This window comes from Microchirus variegatus, assembly GCF_963457635.1.
Source record: "Microchirus variegatus genome assembly, chromosome: 13".
NCBI lineage: Eukaryota > Metazoa > Chordata > Actinopteri > Pleuronectiformes > Soleidae > Microchirus > Microchirus variegatus.
In genome coordinates this window covers 23,640,216-23,667,076 of record NC_139814.1, presented here as the reverse complement: position 1 = coordinate 23,667,076, position 26,861 = coordinate 23,640,216, and the positions used below count along the sequence as shown (strand labels likewise).

Genomic DNA, 26,861 nt, shown 5'->3' with positions numbered 1-26,861 from the left:
TGACAGGAGAACAGCTGATGTGATGAAGCTCAGCCCTGTTCCTGCACGTCTTTATATATCCACCTCCACCTGCAGTGACACCCAACACCACCACAGGCTCGTGTACCTGTACATGCAACAGCAGTGGTGTTCACAGACATCTCAGGGGGCAGGGGCTGACGTGAAAAAGGGGGCTCCTCTGTATCGGGATGAGCTGACTCTGGTCAAAATCCCTGGATGGGATATCAAACCACATGTTTCACTATGCAAAATAAAGTTATACTTAATTATAATCGTATGTTTTTATTATTTTTTTATTGATCAATTGGAAAATTGATCAAATAAAAAGTGACCCACTATGTAAATAAATAAAACAATATTTGTGTTCTTTCTTTGTGTATACATGAGTTTTTAATTCATATATGGCATTTGACGTAGACATAGGATATTTTAGGTGACTTTTAATTGTCCGTAACTGTAACTTTTCATTGGTGCGCATGTTTTTGTGTTGTTTTGTTTGTAAATAGTCAAGTGTTGTGTGCTGATTTTTCCGTTTAATTCACATTAATTCATATTAGTAGATTCACTCTTTTTATATTGTGTTGTCTTTATCAAAGCAAATTCCTTGTATGTTTATTATTTTTAGTTTAGTATTCACCAATTCAACGAGTGTGTGTTTGTGATTTAAATAGCTGTCACTTTGTCTCCACCTCGTGGCCAATGCTGGCCACTGCAGACAAACTCGTGACCTCACTTTCAACTGTCTGTATTTGACAGTGTGTGTGTGTGTGTGTGTGTGTGTGTGTGTGTGTGTGTGTGTGTGTGTGTGTGTGTGTGTGTGTGTGTGTGTGCAAATATGCTCCATAAAAAGTCTAATTATGCATATTATCATTAAAAAATATATATCTTAAGAAATTACAACAGTGTTTACTTTGTTTGATGGGAGAAAATATACAATTATTTCATAGTAGGACATTTAAAACTAAAAAAGAAAATTAAATAGTAACAACACTTTTTATGTGGTTTATAGCGACCCCTAGTGGACATATTAATTGTTGTAGGAAGCAGTATCGCGTCACATAAAGTTCAGGACAATAGAACCTCCCGGACACAGGGGGGCGCTGTGTTGCGCTGAGTCTTCCGTCAGGCCACTCCGGTACACGTCATGCAAGTCGCCTGAAGACTCTGCGCATGCGTCGTCCAAGCCTCTTTCAGTCGCTGTGTTTGGACGTCTCGTACACGGTAAGAAGCTATCTCTGACTTATTTTCACTAAAAACGCTGCTCTGACGCGTTTATTTGACATTCTATCACCGGACAGCGCAGTTTTACTGTCGTTAGCATCACAAACACACATGAAAAGTCGCGTTTGTTGTCGTTGTGTCGCTGAACGGTAACTTGAATGTAGCTCATCTGGTCCACGTAAGCGTCAGTAACGTTAGCGTTAACGGTAACTTGACTTGACTCCCAAGGAGCTAAATATGTACATTTTTTCGATTATTTCACTCATTAATGTTTTTGCACTTAGTGGAATAACGTGGTGCAGTTTATAGACGGTGCTCAGATTAAAGAGTTGTAATATATAGTCCGTTTTTAGCCGGCTGTTAGCTTGAGCATGTAGCTTTGACATGTTCCGCTGCAGTAAGTCGATTCATCACTTAATGATCAAAAGTATTTGTACACGCACATAGTTTCACACATAGTTTATCCTCTAATTTTCTGAATTTAAATAAGTTTATTATGATTGTAGTGACTGAGTTGTCCACGTCCTATTTGATCTTTGACCTCATCATCATCATCCATTGTTTAGATAAACAAACATCTTAAGTTCGTTCCCTAACAATGACTTTGATGAAAAATGTTATGTAGATTGGTTTAAGAAAGAACTTCACATACACTGTGTTGTTTATCTTTATATTAACGTCATCAAAACAACACCATTTAAAAACTATAGTATTTAAAAATTGGTAAAACTCTTCAGTCACAAAAAGGGAACAAAATGTGGATCTCATTCTTCATTATGTTGCTGTTGGGGTCTCTTATTATGTCTGCCACAGGTCTCTCAGTTAGAAACCCATAATTGTGTGTAATCACCGCGGCCTCTTCTCTTTCCCAGAAGATGAAGATGCTGCTGTTGTTTGCGGTCGTGGCTCTGTTCACTCTGGGCTCAGGAGAGGAAGGTGCTCGTCTGCTGGCCTCCAAGTCTCTGCTCAACCGCTACGCCGTGGAGGGACGAGATCTCACCCTGCAGTACAACATCTACAACGTGGGCTCCAGGTAATAGAATTGTCCATTTTCCATAACTTGCATCACCAAAAAATGTCATCATAACCCTGTGTTTGTTACGTTTGAATTACACTCCTCATAGATTTGATACAGTTTAATTTCAACGGTCATGGTTTCACTTGAAATGCTCAGTATACCATAAACTAGACGGGTATCCGAGTGTCTTATTGTCCTCATCTGTGGCTCAGGGTGAATTCTGCATGTCAAAATGTCCCCTGTATATGACGTTGAACCCTACATTTCCACTGACAGCTCTGCTAGGGATAAGAGTGTGATTTGTTGTGTTTTTATTTACCATTTGTTTCCGTCTCCACAGTGCTGCTCTGGAGGTGGAGCTTTCAGATGATTCCTTCCCCCCAGAGGACTTCGGAATTGTTTCAGGAATGTTGAACGTCAAATGGGACAGGATTGCACCGTATCCTTGAATTGAAATGTCTTTCTATTGGTCGTCGTTACTGTTACTTTCCCACATACCCTTAAATGCATACAGTACAATTACACCACCACAATTTGAGCTCTTAAATCTCTGACCAGTACAGCGGAATCACATAAAAGTGCCACATATTGCCGCATGATCATACCTTCTTCTTCTTTTTGAACTGATTGATCATTTCCAAAGCCATTCTCTTTAACTGTGGAACCTTCAGAGCCAGCAACGTCTCTCACACCGTGGTGCTGCGCCCGCTCAAAGCCGGCTACTTCAATTTCACCTCTGCGTCTGTCAGCTACCTGGCTCAGGAGGGAGGACAGGTCGTGGTAAGAGCAGTTCATTCGTCGTCATGTATCACAGAAGCTCACATGTGAATATGGAGGAAGCTGATTTCTTTCTTTCTTTTTTTCTTCATCATTCAGGTGGGCTACACGAGTGCTCCAGGACAGGGAGGCATCCTGGCTCAGAGGGAGTTTGACCGACGCTTCTCTCCTCATTATGTAAGTGTTTATCTTCTACTTTTTATGTCACACAGAATGTGAAGCGACGCATTACTCGTGCAACTGCGGATGCTGGATCAGTCGTGTTAACTTATTTTAATCGTGCAAGTGCTTTGCGTAAAACACCACCTGTGGTTAGTTGCCTGTCAAATGTCAATCTAGTGGTACACATATTTACACATCTTAGCTGGCAGGACAACGTTCTTCCTCACTTGCTAAGACCTCTTCCTCTTTTCCCCGGTCTCGCTCACTTGGGTTCAGACATATGGAAGCTGTCCTCTGTAAAAAACAGTGTATCCGCGGGGTCTTAAAAAGTCTTAAATCCAATAATTTGAATTTCAGGCCTTGAAATGTCTTAAATTCTCCTAAAATCTCCTAAAAGGTCTTAAATACAGTTTTGAAAGGTCTTAAAAATCTATTAACGTTACTTTTATTTAAAACGTGCATAAACTGCAGTCTCGCTTTGAAATGTTTCTATTTTTGAGGATGCGATAACGACAACAACTACAACATGGAGTTAAAGTAGGTCACCTGTGTTACCCGGTGAGAATTTATCGAGCACCGCTAGCTAGTGTGCCATGCGCGCGCCGAGGTGTGTTACAGCTTAGCATAGCAGCTGAGAAAACTTAACGAAAGCCCACAGCTAAGCAGAATTTGAAGTTCAACGATTTGTGGCTCCAATTTTCCTTCATGTCTTTTGTACTTTTTTGCCAGTATTGATTTGAAACGGGTCTTTAAAAAGTCTTAAATTTGACTTGTTGAAACCTGCAGAGACCCTGAAAAAGAAAAACAGGATGCACATTTAACATGAGTCATTTCACTTTTTTTTTTTTTAAAGGTTTAGTGTTGTCCTGGTGTCCGACTCCTGTTGCATGTGGTCTTGAGTGATTTTCGTAAACATAGATTAATATTGAAATGGCAGAAAACTCACGTCACCTTGTTTCCTCTTCAACAGTTGGACTGGGCTGCCTTCGGCGTGATGACTCTCCCCTCCATCGGCATTCCTCTGCTCCTCTGGTACTCCAGCAAAAGGAAATACGATTCACCAAAGGCCAAGAAGAACTGAGAAGATGCTGTGTTAGGTTAGGTATTATGGGCTGGGGTTGGGCGGGGTGGTTAGGGGATGGATATCAAAGTGTGGGGGCACAGGGAATCACAGGAGTCTCAGAATAACTTAATAACCCATATTGGGGTGAAAGGTGAACAAAACAGTACAGTGACCAAGAAACAGGACTGTGACGTGAAGCAGTTTGATGAAGAGAGAGATTTTAGATCAGGAAGAAGAACCAAAGCTTCACCAGCTGCTGCTCAGTCCTTCATGTTGTGACAGAACAGTTTAACGACCAGGTGATAAATAATGTTAACAGGTTTTTGCAGTTTTGTCATTGTGCTAAATAAATCAATAAAAACAAAGTGGGAGTTTTTCTAAAAGCTCAGATTTCTGGGGTGTTTCTTTCAACGGGGCTAACATCTAACAGGTATAGGATTACTCTGTAAGAGCAACGAGTGTTTGAATGAAGTAGTTAAACGCCTCTTTGGGCACGAAGAAGAGATTTTATGTCATAAGACAAAGGATTTTCTATAGTTTCAACTAAATGTGACTGAGAGAGGCCTCACTTATTTGTTAATCAATCAAGGATAACAGTGTTGTGGTTGGGTCTGGTCTCTTCTTAGCAAACTGGATCAGGTCCAGACTCAGTGGGCCTATACGGGTCAGCTGAAGGACGGAGACTCTGGCTCGTGTTGGGAAATAAATAAACTGGTGCTTCATTGATAAGATAAGGGATAAAAAAATAAATGAAGGTTTGCAGCAAGGCCTTTTGTAGAATCACTGAAACTTAACCAGAACTCCACAAAGAGGTGTTTTAAAAAAAATAAGGTTATGTGTTTATAGTGTGACATAAGGGAGAAGAGACAGTTACTTTCAGCAGTTTCAAAAGGTGGAGTTTGTAAGATTTAGTGACCTCTAGTGGTGATTTTAAAGAGCATTCTCCGAGCACTTGTGGAGTATATTCAATTTCTGCCAGTAAACCGTTACACATTGAACCTTCACGGTCCATTTATTTATCTTTATAATGTGTAGAAAATACTCCTTACCGTCGTGTTTACATATACATGTCAGATAGAGAGTGTTCAGATTGTTACAGGTGAATCTAAAGAGACCCTGAGCTCTTTAACCCCTTTAACCTCCCTGAGGTATTTTTAGGTTATGTGGAGAATCAGGGATCTGCCCCGACATGTTACAGGAAACTTTATGTTGCCAAGTTAAACTGAGGAATGTAATCTGGTGTGTGTGTGTGAGGGGGGTTTGCTTGTGATGCCAAAGATTGATATCAAAGCAGTATCTGAAAACAATGGCACAAGAATTTATGTTAATGTTAAGTTGCTCCTGGGAAACTTGTTAGCGAAAGGGACGTAGAGCTGGATCGCCATGGTTCTCAAACTGTGTCTTTGTTGTTCATGTAGCTCACAATAACAGTGCATTTATGATGCAAAAATGTATGCATTACTAAAATAACGTACATGATATCTTGATTTAAGGCAGTGGGCCACATGAAATTGACTGGAGGGGCCGCATGTGGCCCGCAGGCCGTGGATTTGAGACCTCTGGTCTACAGGATCTTGAAGAGAATAATTAAAACAATGATTTTTTAGCTTCTTAAAGGTGAACATTTTCTGTTTTCTTTGCTCCATGTAACAAAGAAATTATTAAAAATCATCAATAAGCAACTATTGGGCCATATGTCACATCATTTTCAGAATAAAAGTGTGCGTGTTTAATAACACAGACACTAATAGAAGGAAATTAATGAGTTTTTGGATAATTAAATGTGAATATTTTCTGGTTTCTTTGCTCCATGTAAGAAAGAAATCATTAAAAAAATCCCGAAAAAGCAACTATTGGGCGATATTTCGCATAATTTCAAAATAAAAGTGTGCGTGTTTAATAACACAGACACCATTAGAGTAGAATTAATGATTTTTTTAGCTTACTAAATGTGAATATTTTCTGTTTTCTTTGCTCCATGTAACAAATAAATCATTTAAAATCATTAAAAAGCAACTATTGGGCCATATTTAACATAATTTCAAAAAAAAAGTGTGCGTGTTTAATAACACGGAAATTATTAGAGGAGAATTAATTTTTTAAGCGTCTTCAATGTGAATATTTTCTGGTTACTTTGCTCCACATAACAAAGAAATAATTTGACAAATAATAATAATAACAGAAACTTGTGTGGTTCTTGAGTGTGTTTACCGGTAGGAGGTGCCGTAAACGCCCCTCCAGGTCGCAGAGCAGAACTTGCAATTACGGTAAATCGGACATGACATCAAACTGTGTCTGTAGGTGTTTTCCGCATTCAGGGTCGAGCTGAGCGCACAAGCTCCACCGGCTCCGGCAGCAGCGGCAGCAGCGCACTCATCCCGGGTCATTCCCTCCTCCTCCCCCCGCCTCAGGAGCAGCGAAACCCCGCAGCAGAAGCAGAAGAGGACACGCCGCTCTTCATGGGAACATCTGAGCCGGGGAAAAAGACGCTCCGTTTGTGCTTCACAGGAGGCCACCGCGGGTTGATGCAGCGTCACGGTGCATGGTCAGTGCGTCTTTAACATTACCTATATTTATATAAGTATATTTAAATATATGTGTGTGTGTGTGTGTGTGTGTGTGAGGCGTTCACTGTCCCGCATTATTCCCGAGGAATGTGAGCGCGCGTGTTTTATTTCAGTCGGGATTATTTCTAGTGTCAATAGCAAAGGGACAGATTACGATGAGAGTGTAAAGAACATGTAGACTTTAAGAGGATTATTTAATAATCATTCTAAGACAGGGTACGGTGTCCCGGGAGGAGCGTTTTCTGTGTTTTCCTGGGGTGTTTTTTGTCAAATTCTTCTGCTTCCCCAGAGAGAACTCCGCAAGTTTAGTTTTTTCTTGCTGTTGTTCTTGTTGTTGTTGTCAAAATGAGCAGTTATTGTGTCACACACTTACACACTTTAGGGAAACACACATGTGATGACTTTATTGCTCATTTCTCATTTTTTTAAAAGCTGAAATGAGACACAAACTACTGAAACTTTCACTTTTCTGCTTCAGAAAAGGTCACTGAACGATAGGATTATTGCCCTAATAAGGCAATAACACAAATAAGTGTCCAGGAAGAGTGACTTAAGTTAATTAAAAAACATTATTTATGCATATTTTTGCATGTTTTGAACAGGAATTCACTCACTGCAGCTTTATCAGCGCAAAATGTAGTCAGTGCTGTTTGTTTGTTAGGTCCTTAGATATTAGTTTGATAGTGTTATTTGAAATTTGAGTAGATTTATTTGTTTGTTGACATCAAAATAGGATTTTTTTTTTACTATTAATATTAAGCAGAACTCTTTTCTTGTTATATTTTTCTCCAATAAAGTGCTAGTTTTGCTTAGCATATCTTCAAATGTTGTTATTTAATATGTAGGGGGTCTCTCTTCCTCCTACATATACATATATGTATGTGTATATATATATATATATATATATATATATATATACATATATATACATGTATATGTATGTATATATACATGTGTATATATATATATATATGTGTGTGTGTGTGTTCTCAGATCGGTTCCAAGTGAAAACAAACATGTATGATAATGTTTGCATCAAGTTACTCACGAGTGTTGGAGGAGAAAGGGAAACAGGAAGTCAATCCAGAGAGACCCCCGTCACACTTTGACCTACTTCCTTCCCCTGGAGAGCAGCCTGACTCACTGTGTTTGTTTTTACATTTAAGTGGAACATTTTTTGCAACATCATACACTCTTAAAGATTTAGGATTAACAGGCTGTGAATATTCAAATTTTTTAGCTCAACCTTGAGAACTCTGTAACCAACCTGCAGCAATAACAGAGACTATAATAACAACACATATACAGTAAAAAAAAAACAGGACTTTTTAAAGCCACACACCCAAGATATTGACTTTTGGTTTAGGGCTTCTTTGGGGTGTGACAGATGTGACATCATTACAGGAAACCACTCACTTCAATGCAATGTGAACAGCATGTCACAACACACTGAGCTCTTTACGCTAACCTTAACCCTAAAACAAGGTCTTAATCCTCAAAAAGTCTGTTAAAGTTGTGTGAAGCAGCCAAAAATGTCCTCACAAGCTCCAAACACACACATATAGACATGACACAAGACCTAACTTTAACCCTTAATCTAAGCTTATTCTAACCCTGACCCTTAAGCCAAGTCTTTACCCATGAAAAAGCCTTACATTTCAGAGGTCCAGTCAAAATGTCCCCATGTGCTGGAGATGCGTGTTTAAAATGTGTCCTCAGTTCTTCTTAACACACTCACTGAAAACAAAGCGTTATTCTTTAACTAGAACCACTTAATGTCCAAACCTAACTTTTAACTTAACGCAATTCTTCTTAGCCCTTAACTTAACCAGTTCTTCAGACAAGGGGTTCTGCCTCATTACACTCTTAGAAATAAAGGTTCCAAAAGAGTTCTTCTACAAGGGCTGAGGTTCTACCTGGAACCATTAGCTTCTGAAAAACCCTTTTCACGGAGAAAGGGTTTTTCAAGGGTTCTTGGTAACACTAATGGTTCCAGTAAGAACCATTTTGATCCAGAGAACCCTTTAAAACCCCTTTCCTGAATAAAGGGTTTTAAAAGGGTCCTTTGTGGAACCCTCCAAATAGGGTTCTCCTATGAGGACAAGCCGAAGAACCTTATATGGTTCTACTTGTTTTTCTTGGAGTTGTGTCAATGTAATTAGTGATAACTGCACCTGTTTGGTTTGTGTTCAGATTATGTTTTAACAGGATTATTCAAAAACGACTCAAAGTCTTCTTGACTCTTGGTGGGCGTGTCAAGTCTGGTCCGGTCTGGTCCAGATAAGAACACTTTAACTTCTGGAGCAGATCTGATTTAAGTGGGTGGATATATGAATACATTTTCACTTTATGTCAAACTTGAGTGCTTAATCTATTTCTGATCCTCTTCACTTTTTCGATAACTATTAATAGAATGACGTGGGAAAAACAATCCGGTGCATTAAGAAAAGTGATATGACCACTCCATCCTGTAACATCCTGCTCTTTTATGAAAGATTAACCCTTAGATGCGCCTTGAAAAAAGTTATGTTAACACACCCAGAGCACCAAAATGTGTTCGGTCCTTGCATTTTTTAACATTTTAACCCTTTAATTGCTTTAATTAAAAGTTTTTGTCATGATGCACCTTCATTTTATGGTCTAAAAACACATGGTTCAATTTTGTTAAAATGAAGCTATACATTTTACAAATAATTATTATAAGATATAATATTTTAGAAGTCCTCCTCATACACATCAAACATTTTTTAAATTGCCAACTTTTTGTCATGATGCATCAAAAACAGTGATTTGATATGTGCACATTTTTGTCCATAAGGGTGTTAGTGTGAGTATTTTTAGTTAATGTTTACAGTAGACTAAAAAAAAACAAAAAACAGGGTGCTGTGTCTTTGATGATACTCTACTACTGAATAATTGAACATTATAAAGTCCGTTCAGTCCAAACTAAAAGAATTAGTCCATGTTTATTTCAGTCTATACTTAAATATCGCTTAAATAATGCACTAATGAGTTCTTTATCTTCATGAACAGAATAATGAGCTGGATTTCCGCTCTCTAAACTCTAATCTCTAGTCCCATCACTGCGAGTTACAAAGATTACATCAGCCTGATTGTTTCAGAAATAATTTCAAACATTTCACCGGTCCATCTGAAGCACTTCCTGTTTCCATTCCAGAGCTGGAGACTGTGAGTTTGTGAGTTTGTGAGTTCTGGCCAAAGACCAAAGATGATCTCGTAACTCTGGAATCACGGTCGTGTAACTGACCGAGACTTTCACTCGGCCCTTTTTCACCCTCAGTCACTTCTTACTCTGGTTTTTACAGAGAAAGAGAGTCGACCCAAAGCGAACATTCATAAACACCTTGTACCTAAAATAAAATGGAACCACTTCCCTTTCTATGGTGCATGTTCCTCTCAATGTAAATTCAGTGAGAACTGCAGTGCAGAGAGCTCCTTCTTACATGTACTAACGTGGTGTCAGGTTACTCATGGACGTCCGTACGTGTAACTTTGGGATATTTTCATGACTGACGCTGGTTAAACGTGGTGCAGTGGAGATGACGAGCAGAAAAGAGAGTTTAGAGAGTTACTGCGCAGGTAAAAGTCTGTCAAGGTCGTTGCCGAGTGTTTTCGTTCGGCTGCGACTGCAGGTGATTCAGCTCTTGTCTGGTCTTGTCTCTGTAGATCTACTGTGGTCTGATGGCGTTTATCAGCTGGAGAAAGTGGTTCACTTCACTTTGGTATGTTCCGCAGATGTTTGCCTTTGCAATGGTTGAGCATGAATTATTTGATTTAACTGGATTTATTTGGATTTTGAAAATGTGAGTGCTTTTGCTCCTTTTTCCCCAAGATGACTTTCACTTTCCATATTTGGCATTATTATTATTATTCAAGAGTTTATTCGGAATTACAGTGAAGAAGGTGATCTCGTCTGTGATTGGACGGTCATTTTCCACAGAAGTCTAGGATTTATGGTGATGAGAAGGACGACAGGATGGTCACAGAAGGGTTAAAGGATTATTTGTTTGATTAAATAGTCAATCAGTCATGTATCTATAGTTTCTAACTTATATTTAAAGGTGCATTATGTAATAAATCTAAAGCAACTGACCATAAAATCCTCCTAATATGTCACAGAGACTCAGGAATAATGTTCATATAACAAACTGAACTCACCAACAACAACAGTACAGACAAAATATTTGCATTAAAAAAAATCTTTAGCAGACTGCAAATCATGTTTATGTTTTGAAATCGTGTTTTGGCATGTGGCGCCACCTACCGCCGTCTACCATACATTGCATTCAGTAGAGTCTTGGCTGCCGAGCAACCACGGGTTGCCAGTTACGTTAGAAAACAAAACCTAAAAGACCTCGGTGTTTTGAATTTGAATGTACTAACCGTTTTTGGCCACATTCTTACATATGGCACCTTTAAGAAACTGAAAACTGAAATATCTATTTTTGGTAATCGGTTAACTGGTTTTATGAACTTTCTAATAATTAAAAGTAGGGATGAGACCAAGTGCATCCAAACTAAGACCCGCGGCCCAATCAAGGCCCTCGCTGAGATGTTGTGTGGCCCACAGCTTCAGTTTTATAATGAATTATTTATGTCCAGGGACAAAAAAAAATCGCCCTTGGTCACTTGTCAGGTGTTACGCTTTGACACCGGAGTCCTGGCCTATATGCACTCATCTCATATTATGTTATTTGACACCAGATGTCCACTCCTTGGTTACCTTTCCATTTAAAAATGGTAATTGTGACAATGAAAATATTTATAAAACAGTGCATTTTGTATGTTATTGTGAAAAAAAAGGGGAAAAAGCACCAAAAAACACCCCTGGACGAGCTGATATGATATTCTGGTCAAAATCACCGGATCCGATATCGGACGGATAAAAATATAAAATCTGATACGAGTGCGTGTGCGGTTTATAATTCCTCCTTATTCCTGGAAAAACATAACTCAGGAATCTGAATGTTTTTCCTCCCATTACAGTGACAAACCTCTTAAACAACTTTGTCACATTTACGAGGTCAACGCCATCTTTTGGCAAATGTTTTTTATGCTCAAAAGAATGATAATTACCCCCAGAATACTTTAACCTTAGACTGTTTTTAATATATCATGTTTCTATGGAAACCTACTGAAACCCCCCCCCCCCGCGCTCTTTAAACACTCACAGGTCTGTTTGTGTTTGTTTGTGAAGGGAGTTTCACATCTTGGTCTTTATTGTTGAAGGTGAAGGTAAATGTGGTAAATAGCACTGAAGCTCTGAGCGTCTACAGACCCTGCTGTGACCTCCTCTGATTATCTCTGTTCTACACTCTTTAGAAGTAAGGGTTCCAAAAGGGTTCTTCTACAAAGGCTGAGGTTCTACCTGGAACCAATTGCTACTGAAAAACAGTTCTTGTTGACACTAATAGTTCCAGTCAGAACCATTTTGATCCAGAGAACCCTTTAAAACCCCTTTCCTGAATAAAGGGTTTTAAAAGGGTTCTTGGTGGAACCCTCCAAAAGGGTTCTACCTAGAGCCAAAAAGGGTTCTCCGGACAAGAAGGACAAGCCAAAGAACCTTATATGGTTCTACTTAGCACTTTTATTTCTAAGAGTGTAGAATTAAAGATAAAAAATCGAATTTAATCTGACATTTTACCCTAATCTGAAGGTTCCACCTGGAGCCAGAAAGGGTTCTCCTATGAGGACAAGCCAAGAACCTTATATAGACGTAGCACTCTTATTTCTAAGAGCGTTGACTTGGCCTTTTCCAGAATATAAATCTAAAAAAGCGCCTACAGTGAACATACAGCAGATTATGTACATAATGTAAAGGCAGCTTGAGGATGAGTGTGTTTCAGGGTGTGTTCCTCACACTCACATCATCACCTGTGGGTTTTTCTACGCCTTCAGGAAAGAGGACGATCAGGTTTGGAGCCAGAGGTCGTGAGACTCTGAGCTGAGACTCTGAGCTGCAGCTTCATATAAACTCAGTGTGTTTAGTCAGATGTGAGCGTCCTGAGAGTTGTGTATAACATTTGGAGTCGGGGGAATTTGGATTTCATTCATTTCCAGTTGTAGATAAGTATGTAAACACTGTTTACTTTTTCAGAAATCGGAAAACATGTGAATTTCACGAGTATAAATGCAGCAAAGGAGCAAAAATAATCATTATGAGTTTAAAAGATGTTTTAGTTTAGTTTATTGTGCCACTTTATTGTGTATTTGAATTTAAGAATTGAACCTTTGTTTGTTTACTTTTTCAAGTTCAATGTTTACTGTATTTATCCTTAGAAAAGGAAACGTATTTAGTATTTGTTACCTCTTTCTGGCACCGGCCCTGTCAGCACCTCCAGTCGTCCTCATGGGACCAAAACCTGGTCCTAAAGAGGCAGGAACTGAAACTGGTTTAAGTTTAGAGCTAAGAGTGAAGGCATTAACTCGTCATGGTTCATGGTTAATTCTTTAATAAAACCAGTGAGAGATGTTAAAGAGATAACTCTGTGTGTGTGTGTGTGTGTGCTCTTGCATTTGTAGTCCTGTGAGGACCAAAAATTGCATAAACCATGTGGTGTGAGGACATTTTGGGTGGTCCTCACGTCTTTAAAGGGCGTTTTCAGGGTTAAAATCTGTTATTTTGGGGGGTTAGGGTTAGAATTGGGTTCAGATTAGGGTAAAATGTTAGATTAAATTCCATTTTTTATCTTTAATTCTACACTCTTAGAAATAAAAGTGCAAAGGGCTTGTCCTGAAAGGAGAACCCCTTTTAGCTATAGAACCCTTTTGGAGGGTTCCACCAAGAACTCTTTTAAAACCCTTTATTCAGGAAAGGGGTTTTAAAGGGTTCTCTGGATCAAAATGGTTCTTACTGGAACCATTAGTGTTACCAAGAACCCTTGAAAAACCCTTTCTTCGGGAAAGGGTTTTTCAGAAGCAAATGGTTCCAGGTAGAACCTCAGCCCTTGTAGAAGAACCCTTTTGGAACCCTTATTTCTAAGAGTGTACATGAAAAGCAGTGGTGGAGATGACGCAGATGTTCAGATGTGCAGCAGGTGTCACTGTGATGTGTTTAAAGGTCCAGAAATGTAAATCTTTGCATCTGCCGTGACCCATTTGCCTTTCAAAATAAGCTTCAACGGTTGCTGCTTTGTTTGTTCTGACGCTGGGTTAAATAAAACCAGGCGATTGTCTGATGTTTTAAAACAATAATAATCATTTCTAACTCTCCTCACACTCACGCTCACAGGTGCAGAAGCAGGAGGAGCATGAACCACTTCATGTTAGCTGTGAAATAGCCCGCAGCGCTCGACCACAGCACCAGAGGCATCGAGGCAAATCCAACATGGCCGTCTTCAAACCTGACAACGTGGAAGACTTGTATGAGATCGGAGAAGTTCTGGGAAGGTATGAATAAATAAATAAATAGGACGTGTCTTTAATTTTAAGGCGGTGTTGATAGTTTCCTGTGTGAAAGAGATAAAACAAAGAGACGAGATGCGCTGCTGTTGTCCGCTCACTCTTTTTACTGTCCTCACTCCCTCCAGTGGACACTTTGGGGAGGTGCGGCGTGTTCGCGAGCGCGCCTCCGGGGCGAGCTGGGCCGGCAAGTTCATGAAGATCCGCAAGAGCGCGTGCACTCACCTGGGCGTGGAGAGGAGCTGCGTGGAGCAGGAGGTGGAGATCCTGCACACGCTGCAGCATCCCAACATCGTGGCCCTCAAAGACGTCTTTGAGAGCCGAGCCGAAGTCGTGCTCATCCTGGAGTTGTGAGTTCGACCGCTTGTTTGTTTCGCTCGTCCTTTAACCGCAAACGCGGACTAAAAACGGTTAAATTGTGACGTTGCAGCGTGAACGGCGGGGAGCTGTTTGACTTCATCGCCGACAAGGAGATGCTGCTGGAGAGCGAGGCCATCGAGTTCATGAAGCAGATCCTGGAGGGGCTGGGATTCATGCACAGCAAGAACATCGGCCACTTTGACCTCAAGGTAACAGTTGACCGATAATGTTCTCTCCTGTTTTTGAAACGCGAGTGTGAACTCAGAAAGTGTCTCGAGTCCTGGAGGTGTTCTTGTTCTTAAAGGTCACATAGAGTGGTCCTGTTGCACATATATGTTAGTTATGGAGGTCTACTTACATACATTAACTTGTTTTTATGCTCAAAAACCTCCTAGTTGCTGTAAACGAGCCGATAGAAATCCTCTTTTCTGACGATGTTGCCCAGCCGCGATATTTCAGACTCAACTCTCTCACACAGAAGACAGAGTGTGTTGTGATTGGCCAGTACCCGGAAGTGACATTCGGCACACCCGCTCTCAGAAGCGCAGCTCCCCCCTCTGGAACAGTGGATGCACTGCTACTCATTATCAAAACATTGTTTTAACAATGTTTAAAAATTGCTTCTTCACGACTCCCCGCCGCAGTCCCTTTGACGACCTTTGACCCAGAGTCAGAAGACACTGTCGCTCGTGAAACACCTCCACAACGGACGTTATTCTTCTTCTGCGGTTCAATGTATGCAACCGGATGTGCCCGGACTAGTGCCCGGAGCAGGACGATCTGCTGTTTTCCGGAGAACTGGTGTTTACTTAACCGGACCAGGTTTTTTCAGAGATCTCGCTGAGCCCGAGATTACAATAAAACACAGCGTTTTCAGCAGTGGCTGAACTGTTTGTTTAGAACCTTCAGGGCTTCTTAAACAAGGTAATGACGCAGATACACACTAAAAACAGCGTTAATTGGAACTTCCGGCCTAGGTCTGCTTTAAGGCCACAATATATTCCTGCATAAAGTGCTCTACGTAGGTTACGAGACCCCACTACATCGCCGGAGAGCTAATTTGGCTAATGGCTAATGGCTAATAGCTAATTTCTCGCCTCAGATGACCTTAAAACTGCGTTCCGGAACAGAAAAATATTTATTTCAGGTGAGAAACGGCCACTGTTTAAATGTTATTCAGCTGCTGCAACAACAACAACAACTTTCTCGCTCAGACACCATTGCTCACTGTAGCCAAAAGCACAACAACCTTGCGTAGCGACCCCTACTGATCGGGCAGAGAAGTATGAAGGCTGGAGGTGTCTCCGTGGTTACGCAGTCGGAGAAGTTTAATGTGGCCTTTATTCCCTGAAATAAATCAGATTTTTGAGGTTCCTAAGGATGCCCGAAAACTCACTCAAGGTCACTTTACCTTTAATAATAAGACGATAAATCAAACACACGGAAGTTAAGATGAAATAAAAGGGACAATTTCAACACATTGGATTGAGTTTAAACATTAAAACCAGAGTTTAAAATGCAGAATACTGAAAAAACATGGCTGAGGTGACAGTGGGGATAAGTTTTGAGTTTGAAGGTAAACAGTGATGTTATTGTTCGTCTGTGTTGTGCAAGTGAATTCCAGAGAAAATTGATCTCTGGGTGTGGTTTGCTGAGTGGGCGTGGTAAACTGGAAGTGGGAGGGGCTAAAAACAGACCCTATTGGGTCACCTGGTGCCAGGTTTAACATACTGTATATGAACGAAAGAGGTGTTTTTAACAACTGTATTAATGTATTTAAATGTCTGAACATGAGTTTGTTTAGTATGACATAAAACCTCCGTCTGTCCCTGCAGCCTGAAAACATCATGCTGTCGGACAAAGTGTCGCCGAACCCCAACATCAAACTCATCGACTTTGGCCTCGCTCACCATTTCCACCCGGACGTGGAGTACAGGAGCTCCAGCGGCACGCCACAGTACATCGGTGAGCGTCCGGCTGACATTTGAAACACGTGTACGACGAAACTTTACACTTTAGCTCTCCATGAATGTCCTCCATCCGTCTAAAACAAACAACTTTTAATCTACTTAGTTTTGGAGGTGTCCAGGACTAGAGTTTGTTTCCTTTGTCCAGACCAGAAAACGACCACATGTGACCTAAACCAAACTAAACCAACGCTTTTCTCTGTCTTTCAGCCCCTGAGGTGATCAAAAAAGAGCGTCTGAGCACCATAGCAGATATGTGGTGAGTTGTATCAACCTCTGTAACACACACACACACACACACACACACACACACACACACACCCACACACACACACACACACACACACACACAGCCATAAATCCTTATTTATATGATAACACACACTTGGCATTTCAGCGTCTCCTACTCTCCACATACACATCACATACATTCTTGTCTCAGTGACCTGCTGGGACACGTTGTTGCTCTGCACACACACACACACACACACACACACACACACACACACACACACACACACACACACACACACACACACAATGTCTCATATATCAGTTTACAGTTAAATACTACACACTACATACATATTTATCATCAGTTTAAAGGTTTAAACTCGTTAACGTGACCGTTTGTGTGTCCTTTTTCCTGCAGGAGCATCGGAGTTATTACCTACATATTGTAAGTTAAGTTGTATATTTTTATGTATATGTGTGTGTGTGTGTTGTTAGCTGACGTGTTGAAACCTGTAGGTGTTAAATGAGCTGCTGCATACTTTAAAATAATCTCACAGATTATATAAGGTGAATAATAACAGCATAATAACTTGAAACTGTGAAGCTTTTATCAGATTTGGATTAATTTAAGTCATAGCAACAATATACCGTATTTTCGCAAGGCGAGTTTATTTGTGTAGGGCCATTCCATTCGTACACAAGGCAATTCTTAGGAAATACATTTAAAATTAAAACACAATCGATTAAAATAAATCAATTATAGAAATGAAAACAATTTAAAATCAAGCAGAAATTAATAAAACATTGGAATGCGATTTAAAGTTATTATTTTAACGCTTCAAAGGAAAGTTAAAGTGGTTAAATGCAGAATTGTCTTGGTTTTTGTGACATTTACGCTGCATAATATAAACAAAAAAATGAAGCTATTGCAGTATTTGCGCAGGTTTTAGCCTCTTAATCAAAATAATCTCTAACCTCAATCCACGCCTGCTTAAGTCAACAGTATTTAAAGAAGGTGTTTGCAGCTTTATCTCATTGTTTGACTGAATATTTGACTGTGAACTCAAACTCAGTGATTTTAGCACATGGTCACTGGAGCTGCTCGTCTACAGCTGCCTCATTTGATCAGTTTGTGTCACTTATGTGAAACTGAACGAAGGATTTCAAACTCTAAAAAGTCACAAAATAACAGGTTTTAAGTCACTGATTGAGTCAGCAGTGGATTAATAACTCCTGTACGCTGTGATTTAAAACTGTCTGATCTCCTCCACAGACTTCGGTGCAGAGAGGATCTTATCTTTATTGTCTTTAACGTCCGACTCGCTCTGACTCACCGTGTCTCACAGGTTGAGCGGTTTGTCTCCGTTCCAAGGCGACACGAACGAGGAGACGCTGACCAACGTCCTCGCCGTGAAGTACGAGTTATATGCACAGTTTTTCAGCACCACCAGCTCCATGGCCAAAGACTTTATCCAGAAACTGTTGGTGGAAAACCCCAAGTATGTTGTAACGGTACAGTATCTGTTATCTGTTATCAGAGCTGTTTTCTAACTCCTCGTCTTTGAACATGATTTCTAAGTAAAGTAAAAGGATTATGGCTGAGTTAACTCAACGTACAGTTTCAACGACGGATAAAAGAAATTAAATCTGGATTATTTAACACAATGCAAAACTGACCATGTCTGGAACTCCTGAACTCATAAAATGTGTGTTAGGATTCAAAGATTTTATTGTCACGTGTAGAATAAGAAAATACGCTTATTTCTTTGCTTTCGACACAAATGCAGAGTTAAAAGTCAAAAGAATCATTTAATCCATTCCAACTTTATTTATAAAGCACTTTAAAAACAACAACACCTTAAACAAAGTGCTGTACATCGAGATAATTCAATAAAACGTACAAACGTGTGACCGAATAAGACCTAAGAACAAACAATAAAACAATAAAAATACTCTAGAAAATATAAAAACGTCACAAATAAACAGGTCATACTATACAACTAAATTAAAACCAAAGCCAAAGAGTAAAAATGGGTTTTATTTAATAGATAAATAGTTAAAAATCATAAAATAACACACAATAATGGCAGTATAACTGCATAAATATCTGATATGTTACATTTAATAGAGAAAATAATCACTGTTGAAACCCAAGTAGAAACTTAATTCGAAGTATTGTTTTATCGTACGAAAACAATCATTCAAACAATCACATGATTGTACATTTAAACGTCATGGTTTTGCATCAGTTTCCCTAAAACCGGTCTCTCACACACAGACTCTGGTTGCTGCGTTCTGTCCGCGATGATTTTAATTGTAAAACAGATGCAAAACAAGACGGAGCAGCAAGTCTGACATGTTTGACCAGACTTTGTTCTGTCTGAAATCTTTCACTCTGGGGATTAGGGATATAAATGAACTGCTATTGATGTTTTTGAATGTTTACAATTAAACAAATTCACTAAATGAACCTTTAAAATTCAAAATCCTTATAAATTAGATTTATTGAGTCATAAACTCTTTTTTATCCGTAACAGCCCAACATACAACAGCTATAACCTTCATTTTAAGGCAACAAATGTCTTTATTTAATATTATATACACAATACACACACATATATATGTATATATATAATAAAGAGTAGTATTTGTGTTATTTATCACTATCTTCCTGTGTTGTTGCAGTGACAGGATGACGGCTGAGGAGAGTCTGCTTCATCCCTGGATTAAGGTTGTTCAGAAAAGTCGTTAAAGTCACTTCCTGTTCTGTTCTCATCACGTACCGTAAACGTTTAATGTTGTTGTTGTTGTTTGTTTGTTTGTTTCAGCCCATCACGCGCAAACAGGCGGCCAAACGCAATCGATCCTCGATCAATATGAAGAGCTTTAAACGCTTCAACGCCAGGAGGAAGTGGAAGGTGAGTGAAGAGAGAGAGAAGACGTGAGATACTTACGCAAAACTGTGTTGCAAAACTGGAAGACGTTGTGTCGTTCCACCCATTTTTCACACAAAGACATGTAATAATGCTCAGTCATAGAAGCTGCCACCAATATGTAACTGTTCACTTGTGTTTTCAGTCGTGTACATATGTAGATTTACATGATTGATAAACAGAAATAGTTGAATATCCTTTATAAAATATCACAAACACTAGATATGAGGGCTCTGACTGAGGCCTGCACTATTAGAACCATTGGTTATTCATGGAATATATGACTGTTAATTCATTAAAAATTGTATTATAACAACTACAAATGACAAAAAAGTCATATATAACAAATACAGCACAGACAAGTTTGGTAATAAAAAAAAAAAATACAAATCGTATAACAATATTTTCTACATTAACCCTTAAACCTACAGGAAAACTGATGTAGATATTGTAATTTTTCACTATATAAACAAACCTGAGCAAAAAGTCCTTAAAAATGTTTTTTTAAGTTGGATTGAATTAGTGAAATTTTGAAATACATCAAAGTTCGAATAAAAAGGCTTGTTTTTATGGGCAAACATTTAAATAAAAACGCGGTATTTTGTGACGTTTATCACAATTATTGCTACTTTATATCACTAGTGAAGATGTGATACAAAATGAATCATAACAAACACATAAGAGGAGGAAATTACACTTTTTTTTTTTAAGTCTGAATATGTGACATATATCCCCCCCGACCCCCCCATCCCTGCATAGATGTCCTATAACATGGTGAGGATGTGTAACAGACTGGTCCAGTTGAGGTTGTTGTGTAAAGGCAACGCTGATCCAGATCCACTACAGGTGAGTTGACTTCACTCTGCTTAGAGATGGATTTAAAGGGGACATATTATGCTAAATCAACTTTTTAATCATTTAAATACATATATTTTATAGACTTTGGAGGTGCTGTCAGTCGGCAAAGATGACTCGCTCATGTTTTTGCGCTCCATCTCAGTCTGAGGACATAAAACACGCGATGTTGACTTCTGCGCTCACTGGGCGCTAAATTCCTGGAATTGTTGTCGTTTTTTGCGACACACGAGAGTTCTACTCTTGGCTCCACAGTGCAGCACAGAGTTCTACACAAACTTCCAGCCTCAGAGGATTTATCTGTCCAGTGGATACGTGTGATATATGACGGCAATGTGCCTGCTCGAGCCTGCAAATGATCGATTCTCCGAATGCTAACTGCTGTTAGCTCCCAGTAGCCTCAGTGGCTGATGTCATTTCCTGTCGTTTTACTTTATTTTTTAAGGTAGCCTTTTAAGGTGGACCTAAAGAGATACTAGTAAACAGAGCGTTGTGAACAGGGTTGTAACATATAGGGTATAATATGTCCCCTTTAACCGTCATAAAGAGCGTTATGCTACTAATTTAGTGTAAAAGATCTATATCCAAGTGTCCCCCCCCTGATCTTTGTCTCCAGAGACAATGTGAAAGTGACGTGGAGGACGCTGAGAGCAAACCTGCGTCTCTGCTGAGGAGGAGACTGAGCAGCAGCTCGTAGAGAATCACACGTCCAACACTGATCCTGGTGAAGTCAGGTGGACCAACTAATGTTTACCTCCACTCTGTCTGTCTGTGTGTGTGTGTCTGTGTCTGTGACTGTGTGTGTTCTTGTACTTGCGGCATACTGAGGACCAGTGAGGGTCTTTACACCAACAAAGTGAGGTCATTTTTACGGAGTAAGGACATTTTGGCCGGTCCTCACTTTGTTTTCATTCAAGTCACTTCCTTAGGTTGCTATAACATGCTATACTCAATTTGTCCAAAAAATAAAATAAAATAAAAAAAAAATTTGGACGACATAGTATATTATGACTTTTTTTTGTCAAATTTTGGACCAAAATTTTTATTTAAATTTCTTTTTCAAATTTTTTTTTCAAATTTTTTTTCAATTTAAAAAAAAAAAAAATTCAATTTTTTTTTCAACTTTTGGATGACATAGTATAGTATGACTTTTTTGTTAAATTTTGGACCAAAACATTTTTTGTCAAAGATTTTTTCAAATTTTGGATGACATAGCATGGTCGTCATAGTATATAAAAAAAAATCAAAAAAGTTTTCCAGCCCTGTTTGCTCTGGGTCTCCACCTGCAGACATTTTATGGTACTGCAACCAGTAGTTCTTTGTAGATGTCATTTATGAAGTAGATATTTATAATTGTGTTGATATATAGAGTGGAAATGCTGGTCCTCACTTTGTCAGCAACTCAGTCCTCAGTATGCAGCAAGTACAAGAAGTGTGTGTGTGTGTGTGTGTGTGTGTGTGTGTGTGTGTGTGTGTGTGTGTGTGTGTGTGTGTGTGTGTGTGTGTGTGTGTGTGTGTGTGTGTGTGTGTGTGTGTGTGTGTGTGTGTGTGTGTGTGTGGTGTGTGTGTGTGTGTGTGTGAGCAGTTTAAGTCTAACAGTAAAGCACAGATGTTGATTATATTTGTGTGTTTTGGTCCAAAGAAGACGTGATTTAGTTTTTTTAAAAAACAAAGACAGAGGAGAGAGTTTTATCGTCACTGTGGGACAAACTGAGCGGCCTTAGACGAAGGTTTCTGCTTTCACCTCGTCTTCATCACGAAAGACTTTCAGAGATTAAACGACGTACTGCACGTTCACAGATCGTTACTGAGACTCTTGGATCAAAACGATAACGACCAGACGTGGTTTAAAATGAATAAGTCTTCCATGACTTTGATATTGTTCAGTACTTTACATCATACGTGTGTATTGTTTGTTTTAAAAATGTCTGTTACTGTTACCTGTAAAACACAAAAAAGCATGCAGAGTAAAAGTATTTTTGACTAAAAACGCAAAGATTCTCATCACTTATGATCATTTATGTGTGAACTGAGATCTGGGAACAACTTTTATTTGAACTTTTTAACGACATGAGACAATGAGAAAATGATTCCTGTAAATTAAAAATTAACCCGTCAGGATTTACACACGCCCCTGAAAATAATCTGTTACTAGAGATAAGGCGTGTGCACGCTTACACAAGAGTTATGAGTCACCGTAGTGTCACTGTGTTCCCAGATCTCATGGATAACTTCATTCTAATCATAATAACTATGTTTTCTCCTATTTTCTCCTGCTGTAATACTGTCTTTACTTAGTGATTTAATGATGTGAGGGAGGACTTTAGTGAAAAAGTCTTTCTCTCAAAAGCTCAAATTAATGTGAAATGGAAAAAAACTCCCATCTCAATCTCAAGGTTAAAGCAGAATCTGCTTTTTAAACTCTCGTACGACTCCTGGTGACGCGTTTGCTCAGTTGCCGTGGAAACCCAGTGGTGTGATATGATTTTGTTTCAGCTCCTCTGACTTCTTATTTCTTCTTATTATTATTATTATTCTTATAATTATTATGATCAATGTTGACTTAAAAAACTGGGACTAATACTAATCCTCACGGTGATGAAATGTGAGGTTTTTTTAATTATATTATATTTAAAGGTGCATTATGTAATAAATCTAAATCAACTGGCCATAAAATCCTCCTAATATGTCACAGAGACTCAGGAATAATGTTCATATAACAAACTGAACTCACCAACAACAACAGTACAGACAAAATATTTGCATTAAAAAAAATATTTTGCAGACCTGATCATGTTTTGGCATGTGGCGCCACCTACCGCCGTCTACCAATCATTGCAGTCAGTAGAGTCTCAGCTGCAGAGCAACCACTGGTTGCCAGTTACGTCAGAAAACGAAAACCTAAAAGACCTCGGTGTTTTGAATTTGAATGTAGTAACTGTTTTTGGCCACATTCTTACATATGGCACCTTTAACTATTATATTATTTAAAACACCTCGCAGTGAAGATGCAGAAAAAATGATTTTCTCTGTTTAACAACGCGTGGGAAATATTTAATCATTCATTCATATTGTCGTCCTCAGTTGTTTGTTGTGATATGAACTCTTTTTCCCGCTCTAACTCTTATTATAATGCACACAAAAATAAGGATATTATGACCAACGATGGTTAATGTGTGTGTTTGTGTGTCGTTTAAACTAAACTAAACTAAATGTTATGTTGATTTACAGGAATAATCATGATAACTGCCATGAAGGTGATGTTTCTGCTGATCTTTTATGTGTTTGTTTGTGAGCTGTATAATTTAAACAAGTTTATCCAGAGCTCGATTCACACTGACACTGTGACGTTTGTCTGCTTTTACGTTTATATATATATAAACATATATATGTATTTGAAACTGTAAATACTATGATTAAAGTTGTATTTACATTTTTATTTATATAAGTAAGAGATGATGTCGATGTGACCCACACTTGACTTTATTTTGAAAGGAGCCTCTCATTTGTGATATAAATATGCAGCTATTTTTTGTTGTTGTCGTGTTTATATGAAATGGTGTCAAAGCTATCACAACGTCATGGCATGAATCTGTCTGTACTTATGCAATTAATGCAGTTTTTATTATTATTATTATTATGATGATTAACCTTATTGTTATGGTAAATGTACATGTTCACTGCTGTCCTGTAAACGCGTTAGAAAAGCCCGAAAATGCAAGAAATCCTTATATTTTTGTGTGGTGATCCGCCTGCAGTGGACGATCTATAATCCCATCGGTCTGAATATGTCGTCAGATGTGTTTTGTTGACAGAAATACATGCACTGCTGTGATGTGATGTGCACCCACGTCTCTCTGTCCTTGTCTTTAACCATCGTCACAGTTCAAAAGCCTCAGAAATGTGGTTCTTCTGCCTCTGTGTGATCAGGAGTCTGGTCTCAGATGTGCAGCGATCGATCACCAGAAAAGGCCGTAAAAGAGGTAATAAATATGAGCACACGCACAGGGCCGTTTGAAGGAATTTGGGGGCCCCAAGCAAAATGGACATGGTACCTGACTGCTGTCAGTGACGACTGAGAGGGGAACCCCATAACAGCGTCAATGCACTTTACTGCATTGACTATCAAAGGGGTGCTCACACAGTTTGTCGTTGCATTTTATTCTATAAACAGTCGTTGTCCTGGGGCCCCAGGCCAGATCGGGGGCCCCAAGCAATTGCTTGGTTTGCCTGCCTTGTCGCAACATGCCCTCACACGCACACAAACACATGTTGAAATGTCCTTTCTAGAGTAAAAATGTGTTTTTATGATGTAGCTGCAGCATTTTAATGTCATTTGCCAGAGGATGTGGATTAAATTAAATATGTTTTAGATTGTGGTCATTCCATCATCAGACATGGGAGACATGGATTATTTGTAGAAACATGTCTTTTTGTAGACAGGAATTCTTTACCTTTATTTATACAGGTTATATGATTTTCAAGAAAGATCAGTCGAGGACAATCAAGACAGAACAACACAGAGACACAGCTCTGAACTAGGAAAATGCCACTTTTGCCAAGCTCTGTGCAGACAGAGAGGACAGTAATAAAAGAGATGAAAAAGTACTGGGAGCTTAAAGGCGCCATATGTAAGAATGTGGCCAAAAACGGTTACTACATTCAAATTCAAAATACCGAGATCGTTTTCTGACGTAACTGGCAACCCGTGGACGCTCGGCAGCTGAGACTCTACTGACTGCAATGATTGGTAGACGGCGGTAGGTGGCGCCACATGCCAAAACATGATTTCAAAACATAAACATGATTTGCAGTCTGCAAAATATTTTTTTTAATGCAAATATTTTGTCTGTACTGTTGTTGTTGGTGAGTTCAGTTTGTTATATGAACAATATTCCTGAGTCTCTGTGACATATTAGGAGGATTTTATGATTTATTACATAATGCACCTTTAAGCTATGACTGAGCTGAGTGTATAACATGTAGGAGGACAGATATGTGAGCAACAGAACAGGCCGAGGATAGATTTTATTATTTGTCTGACCAGAGAGGACAAGGTGAGACAAATGATGACTATAAAGGGTTAAAAAAGTAAGAGCAGAGATTGTTCAGAGTACGAGGTGGAAGTCGTCGTGACGGGGAAACAAAGGCAGGAGCAGTGAAGTCATAACTGATAAGACTCACACAGGAAGTGAGTGCAGATGAAAAAAAAAAACTCACCTGTCATTCATCACTGAGGGTAACACGTGTGTGTGTGGTGTTTGACACTTGACTCCACCTCAGAGTGATGAAAACACTGTTTACTCTCTGTTTTCGTTCACTTCCTCAAAGGCAGAGGAAGTGTGTGCAGATGAATGAGTGACATAAAAGTGTTGTCATTCATTTTATTTTCTTGTGTCTTTTTTTTTTACTTCCTGTTTTATTTTGTGTCTGTGTTTCAGTTCAGTGTCACTTCCTGAATCCTGGTCTATTATCATCATCATCATCACCTGTGTAATCACACACCTGCGTCTGTTCATCTCCTCAGTTTCTCTGTTTTCTGAACTCTTTCCTGTCGTTTTCCTTCATCTTCTCCATGTTTTCCATCACCGTCTTTCTTCATATAATTAGATGTTCCTGTGAACCTGCTCTGATGCTGTGAACCTGCTCTTTGATCGTCTCTGCTGCAGTTACAGGTATTTTCTTTCTCTTTGTTTGTTCCTATAATTCATCTGTTTTATCAGATCTTTAAGTCATAAAGATAAAGACAATCATTAAACCTCAGTCATATTATTGGTGCTTCTTTTCAAACAGAAATGCACTGATGACAAATGACATTATGTTTACTCGTGTTACTGTAATTGAATGGGTTTTTGTTTACTTCTTACTTTTTAATCTATGTAATTTTAAAGTAAATTTGTGATTTTACTTAATTATTGTTAAGTAGTTTACTTTACTACGTTTTAAATTTAAAAAAAATGTTGGCCTGAATGTAAAAATGTTTTAATAATAATAATTCACGCATTAGACACTTTGGCAGTGAATGATGAGGACATGTTGAGGACAGTTGAATGATGAGGACATAGTGAGGACAGTTGAATGATGAGGACATAGTGAGGACAGTTGAATGATGAGGACATAGTGAGGACAGGTGAATGACGATGAGGACATGTGAATGATGAGGACATGTTGAGGACAGTTGAATGATGAGGACATAGTGAGGACAGTTGAATGATGAGGACATAGTGAGGACAGGTGAATGACGATGAGGACATGTGAATGATGAGGACAGGTGAAGGATGA

At 39.0% G+C, this 26,861-nt stretch overlaps 2 protein-coding genes across 2 annotated transcripts; both read left to right on the top strand.

Moving 5' to 3' along the window:
* The first annotated feature begins 1,189 nt into the window (after window positions 1-1,189).
* ssr2 (signal sequence receptor, beta) lies at window positions 1,190-4,631 on the top strand. The gene is made up of 6 exons (XM_083899869.1): window positions 1,190-1,221; window positions 2,094-2,254; window positions 2,580-2,678; window positions 2,911-3,019; window positions 3,116-3,193; window positions 4,149-4,631. The coding sequence occupies exons 2-6, from the start codon at window positions 2,097-2,099 to the stop codon at window positions 4,257-4,259; spliced, it is 555 nt and encodes a 184-aa protein (XP_083755995.1). The 5' UTR covers window positions 1,190-1,221; window positions 2,094-2,096; the 3' UTR covers window positions 4,260-4,631.
* A 9,459-nt stretch (window positions 4,632-14,090) lies between these two features.
* On the top strand, window positions 14,091-21,334 carry LOC310935929 (death-associated protein kinase 2). Its single transcript, XM_083899935.1, has 11 exons — window positions 14,091-14,218; window positions 14,359-14,580; window positions 14,661-14,799; window positions 16,426-16,555; window positions 16,768-16,816; window positions 17,210-17,236; window positions 18,138-18,290; window positions 19,477-19,522; window positions 19,620-19,709; window positions 20,484-20,570; window positions 21,196-21,334. The coding sequence occupies exons 1-11, from the start codon at window positions 14,157-14,159 to the stop codon at window positions 21,274-21,276; spliced, it is 1,086 nt and encodes a 361-aa protein (XP_083756061.1). The 5' UTR covers window positions 14,091-14,156; the 3' UTR covers window positions 21,277-21,334.
* The last annotated feature ends 5,527 nt before the right edge of the window (window positions 21,335-26,861 follow it).